The 13,611-nt window shown below is 46.3% G+C and overlaps 2 protein-coding genes across 7 annotated transcripts in view; one reads left to right on the top strand and one right to left on the bottom strand.

Annotated features, from left to right (window-relative positions):
* Window positions 1–2,687, bottom strand: part of PIGL (phosphatidylinositol glycan anchor biosynthesis class L) — a gene marked incomplete at its 5' end in the record, with an annotated part of 52,187 nt that extends 49,500 nt beyond the window's left edge. Inside the window, one exon of the mRNA XM_039720877.1 lies at window positions 2,537–2,687. Within this exon, the coding sequence (XP_039576811.1) occupies window positions 2,537–2,687 (151 nt within the window). The remainder of the gene's footprint in view (window positions 1–2,536) is intronic.
* Window positions 2,688–4,360: 1,673 nt separating this feature from the next.
* Window positions 4,361–13,611, top strand: part of NCOR1 (nuclear receptor corepressor 1) — a 55,371-nt gene continuing 46,120 nt past the window's right edge. The window contains exon 1 of one of the 6 annotated variants that reach the window (XM_039720461.1): window positions 4,361–4,415. The gene's annotated coding sequence lies outside the window, so the exon portion shown is untranslated. Of the gene's footprint in view, window positions 4,416–4,532; window positions 5,089–7,334; window positions 7,357–13,611 lie in introns of those variants that run through there. The other 5 variants (XM_039720467.1, XM_039720463.1, XM_039720460.1 and 2 more) reach the window with 5 other exon arrangements.

Here is a 13,611-nt window from a genome sequence, read left to right as displayed (position 1 = left end):
CTTGCAACTCAATTTTAACTTTGAAGTAATAAAATGAAAAAAATACAGTTGAGTATTAATGTGTGATCCAAGCCTGTAGTCAGCTGTCTTGAATTACACTAGAACTTTTTATTGTTGTGGGTGTGAGTCATCTCAATGTAGCATTTCTCTGGAGCAGCGTTGCAGTCTGAGCCATCACTAGCGAGCTTTGTAAAATTTTCAAAGAAGGAAAGAGTAACTAGAAGGGAAAAAGCCTCTTCCCAAAAAAAGCCTGTGACTGAATGACTTTGGGAGACTGACAGTGACTGACTGTGGGATGAAGCTTGGATTGCAAGCTCCAGCTCCAGCAGGGTGAACTGAAGAGTGCAGCTTGTCTGGAATGACTGAGTGAGTACAAGAGGCTTCATTCCAGAGTGATTTTTACCAGGCCATTACCAACACAGGGCTGGAAGGTGGCAGCTTTTGCTGCAGTGCAGTGTCACAGCAGACTGCAGTGATGTTTATCCAAACAGTCCCACTGCTCTCAAAATACCTGACTTCTGCTGGGCCCAAAGAAACAGCTCCACGGCTGCAGAAATGTGTCAGGACATCAGGAGGATGTCAGTGCTCACCAGAAAGAATGGGCAGCTGTTGAGAGCAAAAGCAGCTGAAGAGCTGCTGCTGCTGCTGGACCTCATCCACGGAGCACTCACAACAGAGCCAACTACTACAGAGAGCAAAGCACATTTAGGCTGAGTTATTAATTCAATCTAAGATTATTCAGCGTGTCAAAGACTGATTTCTTTTTCCCAGTGCTGTAATTCTAACTCATTTCTAAGTCAAATTGATTGATAACTGAAAACTGCAAGTACAATGGTTTTTAAGTAATGATTTTGTCTCAGTATTAACAATTTGCAGTGTCTTTGATCAACTCACTTGTCATCATCAATCACTCAAACAATGAGAGGATGAACCATCTGAATCACCCACAAGACTAATCAGAGGCTTTTAAAATAAAAATCTCTTAGCTCATAAAGGTGCTCTCCTCTACATTTCCTCACCAGTGAGAAAGAACCCAGCAGGAAACATCAAACACACTGAATGTGTCATGCCACTGAATGAGGAGCAAAGAGGAAAGAAAATTCAACAAAATAAACAGAAATACAACACCTCTTTGGAAAGCTCCCTACCAGCAGCAGTGCATTAGTCCCCAGAACTGAAATGGCACAGTTGCACCTCAGTAATCTCCCCACAGCCATGGAGAAGCCAAATGGGATGGACAGAGCTCTGTCCCTCAGCAGAGACAGGGAAAGCTCTGCACTGAACCTTGACTGGGAGGTGCAGAGCCATCAGTAAAGTTCAATCCCTGTCTTCTCAGCTGGATGGTCTGGCAGGACAGAAAGCCTTGGAAATGTCAGAAATGCTGGCAGTGAACTGGCTGGAGCTGCCAAAGGCACAGGGGGCTCTTTCCCAAAGCTAAGCAGCTCTCAGTGTGAGAGTTCTGGTACTGCAATAGAGTCTGAAAGATCAACTCAAACGAGGCTGTTTCTTATGCACAGAAACTTGAAAAGTGGAATAACTGCTCAGGTGTCAGTTCTGCAGAACAGCCTGGAGCTTCAGCAGATCACAGGAAGAACACAAAAGTGTCATGTGCTGTGAAAAGTTCTTGTTCTGGGCAAACAGTGGAGCCTGTAAGGACTCTCCACTCTGCTCAGCCCCAGCAGCAGTGCTGCTTCAGTTTGTCATCACTGCCCTTCCAAAAATTACGTGAACCAAAGGAAGAATCTAAAGGAGAGTGATGAGAATGATTAGAGGTTTAGAAAACATGATCTATGAGGGAAGACTGCAAGTAATCAGGCTGTTTAGTCTAGAGGAGATAAGGCAGAAGAGGCAGATAACAGTCCTAAAATATGGAGGAGGCTGTTACAAAGGGATACTCTGATTTCCGTGTTCCTGTCGGGCATGAAAAAATAAACAAACAAGCTTAAATTACACCAGTGACTCAGGAAAAAGTGATTTGAGGAAAGCTAAAGCAGCACCGACACAGACCCCACAGGCTGCGGCACCTCCCCGGACATCCTGGAGAACAAACACGCGGCTGCAGCAAGCGCAGGCACATCGCTGCTGCCTGCAGGTCGGCACTGCTGCACCGCCCGGCCCCGCGCTCCCTTCCGGGCTATTGTTCCACCATCGGATGGCAACGCAAGTGCTGCTTTAGGTGTGTTACGGTGAATGTATCGCGGCAGTACAGCTGGGCCATCCAAACAAGTCTTCTGCCAGACAACAGAATGACAGGGAGGTGCCGAAAGGCCGTGCTGGTTCTGTGACAGCACACTGACATCGCCGCGCAGTCTGAAAGCGCCTCAGCGCCGCAACTTTCAATTTGAACACGTCCCCCTCCGTTCCGTCACGACACGCTCTTGTACAGGAGAGGGGAGGCGAGGGAGGGGAAGGGCGGGCGATGGCCGCGCCGTGCCTCAGTTTCCCCACAGCCGGGGGCACGGAGCCACGGCGGCCGCCCTCCCGCGCCCCGGGGGCTGGCGGAGGGGAGCTGGGCACGTGGGTGGTCCCCGCTCACCTGCGGAGCAGCAGAGCACGGCGGGGGCGGCCCCGGCGCTGCGCAGGCCGAGCAGGGCGGGGGCGAAGAACATGGCCTCGTCATCGGGGTGCGCCGTCAGCACCAGCGCGCGCCCGCCCCGCGCGCACCACCCGCGGGGCCCCGCNNNNCGCGGCGCGAAGGTTCCGCCGCGCGAAAGGGCCCCCCCGTCCCCGCCTCGGGGCGGGGCCGCTCGGCCGCGGGAACGGGAACGGGGCCCGGGCGCTGCCGCTGCGGGGAAACATCCCGCTCGTGCTGCCCCAGGGCCGCCCGCGAGCAGCGGGACCCTGGCCAGGCCTGGCTCAGCCCACAGCGGGGCCCGAGGGTGCGCGCTGAACGCCGGCTGCGCCCCTGGGTGAAAGCCGCATTGCCCCTGCTGGTGGTTCCACAGTGATTAACAGTGAAACGAGTGGAGCTTTTCAGCGTGTGGTACCTCTTGTCGCTGCTGGGCTGCGTGGGTTAAGGGGGAGCTCAGAAGCAGGGCAGGAGGAGCTTGTCTTCAGGCACGTTCCGTGGGTATCCCCAGTGTGGCTGCAAACTTTTGGGTATGGTGTAGAAGTGAATTCAACCACTGGAGAAAGCTGCAGAGCAGAAGGAGACAGGAAGCATTAAAATAAACATGAAAGAGTCAGTCAGATGCACGATGGCGTGGATCTTTCCTTTTCCTGACAGGCAATATGGAAGACAAGTGTACAGAGCAATGGTGGAGCGTGGGAGCTGGGTGGGTTAAAGCATAAAAGGGGAACACAATTTAGAAGAGTTCTGAGCAGGTGTATGTGGACTGGTCTTCCCTGCCTCTTATTTGGACACCTTTAACTCCCAAGTGATTCCAAGCCAGAGTCATTGCTTTGTGTTGGGATTAGACTGTGAACATCAGTCTGGAGATGTGGCGTGTCACCATAGCGTGGCACTTGTAACCGCTGCAATAGCACAACCCTCGGCACAACGCGTGTTTTCTGAGCGATCCTGCGTGCCGCAGGGCGAGCCCCAGCTTTTTTTGTCTTAATTGTGTGGGCGCCCCTCCTGCACATGTGGGCACGACTTCTCCATTCTATGGAAACTCTGACCACGAAGTAATCCAACCTTGCCTAACGCTGTGTCTTTCCCACAGTGAACCTGATTAGAGATTCATTTGGGATTTTAGCACATCCCGAGCTGCACGTTTGCAGTGCAGATTTGAAACTCCCGAGAACGCAGGGAACGAGTTACACACTCCTCATTCCGGGGGAGGAATGAACAGGCGTTTAACGAGATTTAAACCTCTCTCACATTTTCGGAAGTCATTCGTCGCCGGGGCTCGGGCCCGACCTCAGGGACAGCGCGGGAAGCACCGCAGACGGGGCGGGAAGAGCCCTGCGGGACCGGACGGGCTCCGGGCGATGCTCCCGCGAGGAGAGCATCCCGTGTTTCACCGGCACGGCCGCGGCCCGGGCCCCTTGTGGGTTATTATCAATTTCCATCGGTCCGGCGGGGCGCTGCGGCTCCCCGGCGGTCCGAGCCCCCGGAGCCCCTCACGGGCCCGGCCCCGCTCGCCTCATGGCGGCCGCGCCCCCCCCGGCCCTCAGCGGGAGGGGGAAGGAGCCCCTCCCCGCCGCACCGGCCAGCGGTCCTGGAAGGGGCATAGCACCCCTCTCTCCCACCGCCGCGCTCCCCGGTGGATTTTCTCGGCGTGTTGCTGCCTGTGCCTCACAACACACTGGTATAACCTGAGGAAGGGAAGAGCCAACGTGGCCGGGGAAAGGCACCGAGGCGCGGCGCCGCGGCTTGTTCGGTATCTGACAGGACCTGGCGGGAGGGGGCGGAGCGCGCGGGGCCGGGGGAGGGGAGGCAAGATGGCGGCGGCGGCGGCGCTGAGGGTGAGGGGAGACGCCGCGCCCGCGGTAAGCGCGGGGAGCCCGGCGGGGCGGCGCGGGGGCAGCGGGCTGAGCGCCTCCGCTGTGAGGAGGAGGAGGGGAAGAAGGAGGAGGGGGAAGAGGCGGGGGCCCGGCCATCCCGTCCTCCTCCCTCCTCACGGGGACGGAGCCCTGTGGTCTCCGGGGGGAGGGCGCTGAGCCGGGGTGCCCGCGGGGCAGCCGCCGGGGGTGCGGAGGATCGGCGGAGCAGGGGCGGGGGTGCCGCGGGGCTCTGCCCCACTGGCGCTGAGGGGGCGCGGGGCGATGGCGGGGCGCGCAGCGCTGACCCGCGCCGGGAAGTTTTTGCAGAAATCCCAGAGCATCTCCGTGCTGGGTGTTCATCCTCGCGCTGCGGGCAGGAGAAGTGCAAGTTAAAAAAAAGAAAGAAAAAAAAAATTAAAAGAAGGGTCAGTTCTTCAGGATCGTCCCCTTGGAGGCTCGGCGGTGGTTCCTGAGGATGTGCTGCGGCCGCAGCTCCGTGTCGGGCGGGCATCGCGGCCGCTGTCAGTGCCGGGGAGTTGCTGCTGATGCTGACGCTGAATTATTCATGTGGGACCTGTAAACATCCCCGGCTTCTGTCATCTCCGGGCTGCTGCAGGGCACAATGGAAGTGGCTTTTGCTAGAATTGTTCTGACTTGATGGTAAAGAACTTCGTGCTTGGTGATTTTTTCTGTACTTAGAAGAGGTGTGTGTATCGAGTTGGTTGCAGTTAGGCAGGATTCGAGGTGGATGTATGAACTGTCAGTGGTAGACAGGCTCAAGTAAGCAGGTAGATATTGTGAACAATCTGGTGTTCAAAATCTGCTCCTTCGTGTTTCACAGATATGGTTTTAACAAGTCTGTTACCTTTTCATGCCTGTAAATATTGGTGTAACCTAGGACAACTTTCTACAGTGGGGATGTCTAGTCTTGATTTTTGTGTCATAATTCTTTTAATAATTTTCATACAGCACTATAGTTATGAACTGTTTGAGCTCAGGGATTTTTCTCCTAGGCAGGATGATTTGAGAGGTGAAATCCAGTGCAGTTATAACAAAAGCTGGTGGTGGTAAGTGGGATGGCACAGTGCAAGTGCCTGAAGAAGTGGACACAATTGTGTCACTGCACACAAGGACCGTGCAGCTCTGTTGCAGTTTTGCACTGGAATTTTATTCCGCAGAATGTTGTTATTCCTGATTAACTAAACAACCTTGACATTTGGAAAGGAAGTCTGGAATATTTGAAGTGGATTTCTAGTTAGCTGAAATGTGGTGTCTTGTGTTGGGGGATGAAAGAGCTTCGTGCTTAGCTCAGGGATTCAAAAGTTCAGGGGAAAGAAGCCAACTGCAGTGACCCTTTTTTGTGAAAGCGTGGTTAATTTTTTCTTTACATGGCTTTTCTTTGTGATATGGTATGGGCTGCTGAAGAAAGAGAGCTCTTTTGTGATTTATGTGCAGGGAAATTTGTTTGAAATGCACTGTTTGATGTTGGTCACTAAAATGCCTAAACATGTTGCTGAAATGTGGGAAAGAGCAGCATTTTGGAATCTTCTTTCTACGAGTTGTAATGTGTGCTTTTTAATGTGTGGAGAGGATGTTACAAGTGCTTGCTTCCACGTGTGTTGCTTCTCTCTAGCTTCTTTATCATTGCAGCCATCAATTAAAAGTAACTCTCCAGACTGAAATTACATGCAGAGAATCAGAATATATTCATTTTGCCACATTGTGCTGCTGCTGTTTTGTTTTGAATACACTTTGTCTCTCCTGCAACCACTCGTTTTAGTTGCTCTTTCAGGGCAGGCATGTTTTCCGTTGTGATCTGAAAGGATCTACAAAACTCTCCCAAAAACTGTGGTAGAAGTAGGGACAGACCCTAAAGCTCGTTTCCAATTCCTCCCTCAAGTCCCTTTCCACAGTCCTTGTGCTCCTGTGACTGCATCTTCTGAGTTATTTCATTTCTCAGTTGTAGCATGAATGAGAGATGCTCGCAGGAAAGGGAAGCTGCCTCTGCTTCAGCTGCTGTTAAATGTATGAAAGAAACTGGAAAAAACCTTCTGTAGTAGAGAACAATATTTCTTATTATTAAGAAATTTATACTCTTTCAAAGCTCTCTGCAAAAGTTCTGGTGAAATGTTTTATTCCTCTATGTGGCCTTTTGCCTACAAAATTATTTAAATGAAGGCTTTCTTGGCTGATTGAAAATGCTATTTAGAGTTCTGGTGTGTGTAGTGACTTACATTGGAGATGTTAACAATTGTTGGAGCTGGAAGGGGTCTGTTCCTCGTGCAGGTGCAGGGCAGCACAGAGCAATCTCAAGAACAGACCTGTAACCAGACAGTGGTTTCATACTGCAAGCAAACGTTTCCTGGGTGCCAGGCTTGAGCTCTTCAAGTCATTTATGTTCTTTAGTCAAATCTGAATCAGTGTTTCAGTGTTGGGCTGTTAACTGAACATGGTACCTTCCCTCCCTACTGCAACTGGTCCAGATAAAAATTCTGACCTGTGCAGCACTGCTGTCTGTAAATATTTACTTTGTGATACTTCTAAATCATGCAAATAGCCAGCACAGTGCTGAATGTATCTTCCATTTCAGTGTCTGCTTCAGTGATTCTCCCTCTAGTAATGAGCTCTGTGAGGTTCCCTTTCCCTTCCAGGCTCCTCCAGTGCTCTCCCAGCCTCTGTTGAAAACAGCCTGGGCCTGCTGGGGCTCTGCTCAGTGACTTGTGTGAGACAAGGGCTCAGTCTTACCTTGGAGCTGTGCTTCTTCCCAGTATCCTGAGAGATATTCCCATGTCCTTGCCCAGCTCTACATCTGAACCATTCATGGTGTTGCCCCTCCCAGACTGACTTGGTAGACCTTCTTTTTTTCTTCAGGCTCGAGGAAGATGTTGGTTTTGAAGTCAGCAGCTTCACCTGTTCAGGATTGCAAAGGTTATTGCAAAATTTAAGATACTCTCTAGGTACAAAGATGCATCAGCCCTCTCTGAAAAATCCTATTCTTCCTAACTTTCAGCAGTAAAAAAAATCTAGAAATTAATGTTTCATGCAGACAGATTACCTGGACAAACTGTTGGCCAGGACTTAAAAATTCTGTTCATGTTGAGTGACTGCTCTTGGGTAAAAGTGAAAATGAAAATACAGTCACAAAGGTGTTGAGGAAAAGGACACCTATAAACGAGGAGGGGTGATGTTAAGTGTAAAATGTGCTTGACTTGCTTGTGCCTCGTGCTGCAGGGAAAGGACATTGGGTAATTCTCTTTTGTGCCCTCACCATGTCAGAGGCTCTTGTCCTGTGGGAGCTGCAGACAGCCCAGAGCATTCCCTGGCTGTGGGGCACAGAGCTCCACGTGAAACTCTGGAAGAGCAAATGCTCTCCTGGAGGGATTAAAATGTGTTCACGTTTCAGGGAACACGGCTAACAAATGTGAATATAAATCAGCTGCAGAACCGACTGATTCCTGTCCTGTTTGTCAGTGTTACAGAGTTAACACACAAGTTCATGACAAGTTCAAGTGCTGCTCAGCAAATGAGGCAGGCATATGATTTCAGATCAGCTGCACTCTTCACCTCATTAACAGTATTTTGGGGCACAATGATGAATTACTGTAAGCCAAAAAATCGTATATACCCTATAGAGATTTGTCTCATCAGGTTCACATTTTTCAACTCTTGTTCTGTTTTAATTCTCTCAGAAATGCTGGATTTGCAGAGAAGGGGTGTTTGCAAAGTGGGAATTCTCCCATATAATCATTGTAACTTCATGGTTTAGCTGTCCTGGAATGTTGTATCCAGAGCTTGTAATAATAAATTTCACTTACTTGTTCCATTTTAGCCATTATTTGTATAGGTGCTGATGTTTCTCTGTGGTCTCAAAGATCAGACCTAAGCATATCTAGAACTTTGAAGTTCTGGGTTGGTTTTGAGTTTTGTTACTCCAGATCTGAAGGATTATTTATACCACTCACAGTTCAAGATCTCTTTTCATTCCCTGCCTTTTTCTGCGGCTTGGAGGCTGTTGTGCGAGTCCCAGTTGGAGTTATATCTTTATATATTGTTGCATTTCCAGTGAAATAGAGTATCTTAAATGTAATCCTAAAGGTAGAGGCAATACACTTTGTTTCCAGAAGGCCCTGGTGCATTTCCTGTGAAGTATCAGAATGGACTAAGTCATTGTTCTTAGATACAGTTAAAAAAAAATTATTTTAGCCTTTCTGTACTTTTTAGTTAAAATCTAGACTTGATTTTCTCTGAACCCAGTCAGCTGAGGAGAATTATGAAGCTGATACTTGGTTTGCCCTGACCCTTTCTTTATAAGTGTTTTTTCTTACAATCCATCATAGTTTGTGGATTTAGTCAGTATGGACTAGTCAAGTTATATTTCCCTTTCCAAACCAAAGCTGTTTTTAAAAGCTGTCACTGCAGATCCACTTTTAATAATCAGTGAACTACAAGAAGATCCTGGAAACCTGAAACTGTGACCACAGCATTTCTTGGCTGTTAGGTGACGTCAAAAGGAATTTTACCTGCAGGTGGATTAGCAGTGAAGGAATAAATTCATGTGCAGGAGCTGTTCTTGAGTGTCTACACTTTCAGTCCAAAAACAGAGAAGAAAAATGGTTTTTCTGAGAGAATATTTTATGCATAGTGTGTGATGCATATGAAGTTTGAGGTATGGCTCTAAGTCATAGATGAAATGTGAGGAAAGAGGTGAAATGGAGCAAACCTCAGTGAGTTGTTGGACACTTGTGAGTGAGGATGAGTTGCTGAGGAGGGTTTTTGCAGTTCTTAGCACTGTGGTTTGTGTAGCATCTCTTGAGTCTCTTGCCTGCTGCACTGGAGGATGCCTGGGCTGGTTTCTGTTTCACATTGCAGCTTTCAGGGTGAAGTTTGAATGCTCCAGAGATGTTTCAGAACCAGTGGAATTACCCTGTGGCAGGGATAGGGCCCTTCAAAAGGGGTGAGGGAGATGTCTGGGGTTTGGGACCTGCTGGAGTCACCTCAGAAAAAAACTGTTTCCTCTTGGGAATGTGAGTCCTTCCCTGAGCAGTGTTGGGGCTCTGTAGGGTTTGCTTTGGACATTCAGTTCTGGAGATTTGGGTTCTTTGGTTCATGAAAATTTTTCATGGTGTGCATTAACTGTGTGCTATTTACCATATTGGGACAACCAGGAATCTGGTGTTCCTTGGAAAATGTTTTTAGGAAAGAAGCTATCTTTGTTCCTATGACATACTTTTAAACAAGAAAACCCTGTAATGTTTGTACCCTTCTCAGTTTAAGTCATCACTCCGTGGTATTTTTAGTCAAGGAAATGTCTACATCCTTAATTTCCATTTCTGAAGGGAGGGCTTCCTCCTACCTCTTTTGGCTGGTTTTGGTGTTATTGTGACCCTCCTTGGCAGAGGAGATCTGGATAAGCTCCATGGCAGGGTGTAAGAGCTGTTCCTCCATGAAAATCCAGTGGGAGCTTTCCTCCCTCAGGGATTCTCTGCATCCCAGGGTGTTATGTGGTAACTGGTGAGTGGATGCTGGAGATCTGGACTCTTACTGGAAGTGGATGTGCTCAGCATCCCTCTATTTTTATTTTATTTTTTGGTAGGCAAGTGGATAATTGATCAGAAACTTCCAAAGATGTTGATGTGATCTTAGTTTTTTTTGTTATTTCCCCTCTATAATGCAGCAAACTTTCTATGGCCTGGGTCCTGAAATCATGTATTAGCTACTTTTCTTTGAGATCATAAATTACAGGAGGGATTAAAATAGAATTTCCAGGAGAGGAGTATCTTGTCAACTGAATTTGATCAACTCCATTGTGGTAGAGCAGAAATTCTATTTGTATTTGTAGCAGGAGAGAGAGAGAGAGAGAGAAAGAAACCGTTATTTAAAGATGAAGTATAACAATGTGATCCTGAGATCTGGCAAGAGTTTGGATGTAAATTACATGTGTAAGGATGCAAAATATTTTCACCTTTGGCAACAAAAGTTGCTCTGAATGACTCTTTAATACTTATTTAATATTTAGTATTCAAAAACTATTACGTGAAGTACTTTAAGCAGCTGGTTACCTGTGAATGGGGAATCTTATCTATTGAAATATGGAGTATAAAAACCTGGTTTAATTTTTTTGGCTCCCTTGATGGAGATGGAAAAGTCTTCCTAGTATAGAGTCAATGTGACATCTTGAATTGACAGCTGTAATGCTCCTTAACTTGTGTCACGTCTGTAATTGGCTAAATTAAAGTTTGCCATGTGTCATGGAGAATATGTCAGGCACTGTAGAGCTTTGGATGTTCAGAAATAAGATTATATTGCACATTAATGGAAATTTCAGGGCATGAAAAGGGTTGAATTCAGATGTTTGGGCTTTTCTTAGCGTGTATTTTTCAAATACTCCTGTTGCTTGATTTATATGATGTTAATAATTAATGGAGAGAATGTTGCTCAGTGTTGGTAGTAAAACACAGCCTCACAGATGTAACTTTTTTTACTGTATTTCTAGCAGGAATAGAAATAGTGATTTTTCCATCAATAACTTTGTGAGTAGAGGGAGTGCAACTGAATGAGATTAAAGTTCTTGGGAATTTATGGTGTATTTGGGAATTGATGGTTCTGTCTGTCACAGAAGAAGAAAAGGCGTTTGCACATGTGGAATTGTCTTGGAAAATTCAGCAGTGAGTTGTTCTCAACTTGGAGAAAATACATTCATTGTTTCTGTTCATTCCCAATAGCATATGTCCTTGTGCTTTGATACAAGCTTTTGAGTCTTCTGTAGCATAAAACTGAGTGAAAAAAGATTGAAAAAAATATTAGAAGAAGTGTGGAAGGGGCCCTGAGCTTTGAGGATGATGCCTGTGTTCTGCAGAAATGGGAAGCACAGTACTCTGGGGCATATTTAAATGACCATGACTCAAGTTGTCCTTAATTTTAATTTTAGTTTTGACCTTTGAACTTTTGTTGGTTTTTTTTGGGTTTTTTTTTGGGTTTTTTCTTGTAGCACACAAAGAATTTTTCATCTTTTGGAGGGTATACCCAGCTGATTTTCATACTTTGCAGTACATCTCATCTGTGAGCTTGGCCATTGTAGCTGGAATACAGGTCCTTCAGTTTTAAAGCACAGAATTATCTTAAATCTGCCCAAGCATCAGCCTTCTGGTAGATTCTTGAATGAAAACCTTCTACCTTTCAGGATTGTTCTGTCTCTTGATCTTGTAGCTCACATCCCATCTCATTGTATCCCATCCCATCCCACTTGCAGAATTTTATAGTCAGGTTCAGAGGTGACACAGATCAATTTGAACCTTAACTTCTTTACTTTGTCACTAAATTTTGCCATCTGAATAAATGTCATTGGACTTTGCTGATGAGTGAATACTGAGGAGTGACTGAAGACTGATGAGTGCTCTGGCTGTGTTTGGTGCTTTTTTAGGGAGGATTTTCTAGACTGTTAAGGCAGTGTGAGCTTGCAGCCCTACTGGTAATGTTCTGAGCACAGGGGGTTTTATGTGGGAGATGACACTCAGCCTTGTACTGTGTCCAGTAATTCAAATAAATAACTTTTTGTATGGAGTTGGACCCATTGAGCTATTTTTAGCAATCTGTCTTGAATGGGCATATTAGTGTTTTCTGGTGTATGGCATATCCCCAGGATGCAGAGTTAATGTTTTTGTTTGGGTGTCTGAACAGGTTAATGATTGCCTGGTAAAACAAAATACTACTGGGAAGATTTGTTTTGCAAAGCTAGCAATACACTGAAGGGTTTTGCTTATGTGGCTCGTGACTTGTGATTTTGATTTGTTTTATGCCATTTGAAGCATTGTGTCTTGAAGGGTCTGTAATTCATGAAGTCTGGTCAGTATGATTTAATAGGATGGTCCATAAATACAGCCTGATTTTGGTTTTTTCCATGAGGTAGTTTCATTACCTTTTGATGAAGTCACAGAAATAATTATTCACAAGTATTGTTGTCATGCCTTGGATAAGGCCTTTCGAACCAACTGCTGAAACACTCCCTTCACTCTTCATTTTCTTGCCAGAGTAAACTTTGAATAAATATCCCTGAATTAATTTTGTGATTCATTGTAGATCCCCTGTGCAAGGCAGAGCCTCCCTTGCTCTGCCATGGGTTAGTTACATCAGAGCTCAATTTACTAAAGCTGCTGATTTAAAAACAAAATCCCCCAACTCGGGTTAGACTGTAATCTCATTCTTTGCACTCTTTATATCACACTTAGTTTGCTCAAAAACAAGATGAGGAAAATTCCCGAAAGGATGCGAAATTTAATTAGCAAATGTTGGTTAAGCACTTCAAGATGGCACGAAAATTACTCTGAATGCAGAAATGTCAGCTTGTTTTGGATAGCTGAAGGAAAACTGAGTTTACCCATGAGACTGGTCTTTTGTCCATGAAGGTAGGAGTTGGAGCCAGGATATTCCAGCAAGTGGAGCAGGTGACTGCCCTGCCCTGGGACAGCTGCTCTCAGGTCTGTGTGGCCACACAGTCCAGGGGTTTGGGGAGCTGGCCTGCTAAAAATAGTCCCAGTTTTTAACCTGCTGTGTTTTTCCAAGTGAAGAACTGCTTCACTCAGGCAGCGCCTTCAAAGTGCTGCAAGAGTCTTATTTCTGATTCAGACTTTGACTATTTCCTGGGGAGTCTTTGATAGATTTTTTAACCTTTCTGTGACTCATTTTCCCACATGTCTGCTGAAGATAGTTTGTACTTCTGCATCTGAAGCATTTTGAGTTCTGGAGATCAAGCTGAAATTACGCAGTGATTGTTGCCATTATAATATTCAGTTCCAAATCATTTCCAACTTACTCAGAATTCCCTGCATATGGTGAATGTAAGTGTGAACAGTAGCTTTTAAGGGAATTCTGAATTGGATCTGTTCAGTAGTTTGAGCTGGCCAAAGACAGAAATATCATCATACCTTTAGAAATAAACATTGTTAAATCATTTCCTTGCCCGAGAAGCTCAAATTAACACAAGGCCAAGTATCTCTTCACTGTTCCTGAATCCATTACTCTTGTCATTGCTTTTTCTCCCCTGGGTATCTTCACTTAACTGCTTCTTTTTTGATTCTTTGCTCCTATGTGTCCTGTAATTTTATTTTTTTTTAATATTATCCATTTGATGCTACTAGGTTTCCTGTTTTGCTGTAGAGTCTGGCAGTGTCAGTGAAATGGGACATT

The sequence above is a fragment of the Passer montanus genome, unplaced genomic scaffold, assembly GCF_014805655.1.
Source record: "Passer montanus isolate IOZ18808 unplaced genomic scaffold, ASM1480565v1 scaffold44, whole genome shotgun sequence".
NCBI lineage: Eukaryota > Metazoa > Chordata > Aves > Passeriformes > Passeridae > Passer > Passer montanus.
Note: the sequence above shows the minus strand (reverse complement) of the source record. Positions and strands in the feature narration are given on the sequence as shown.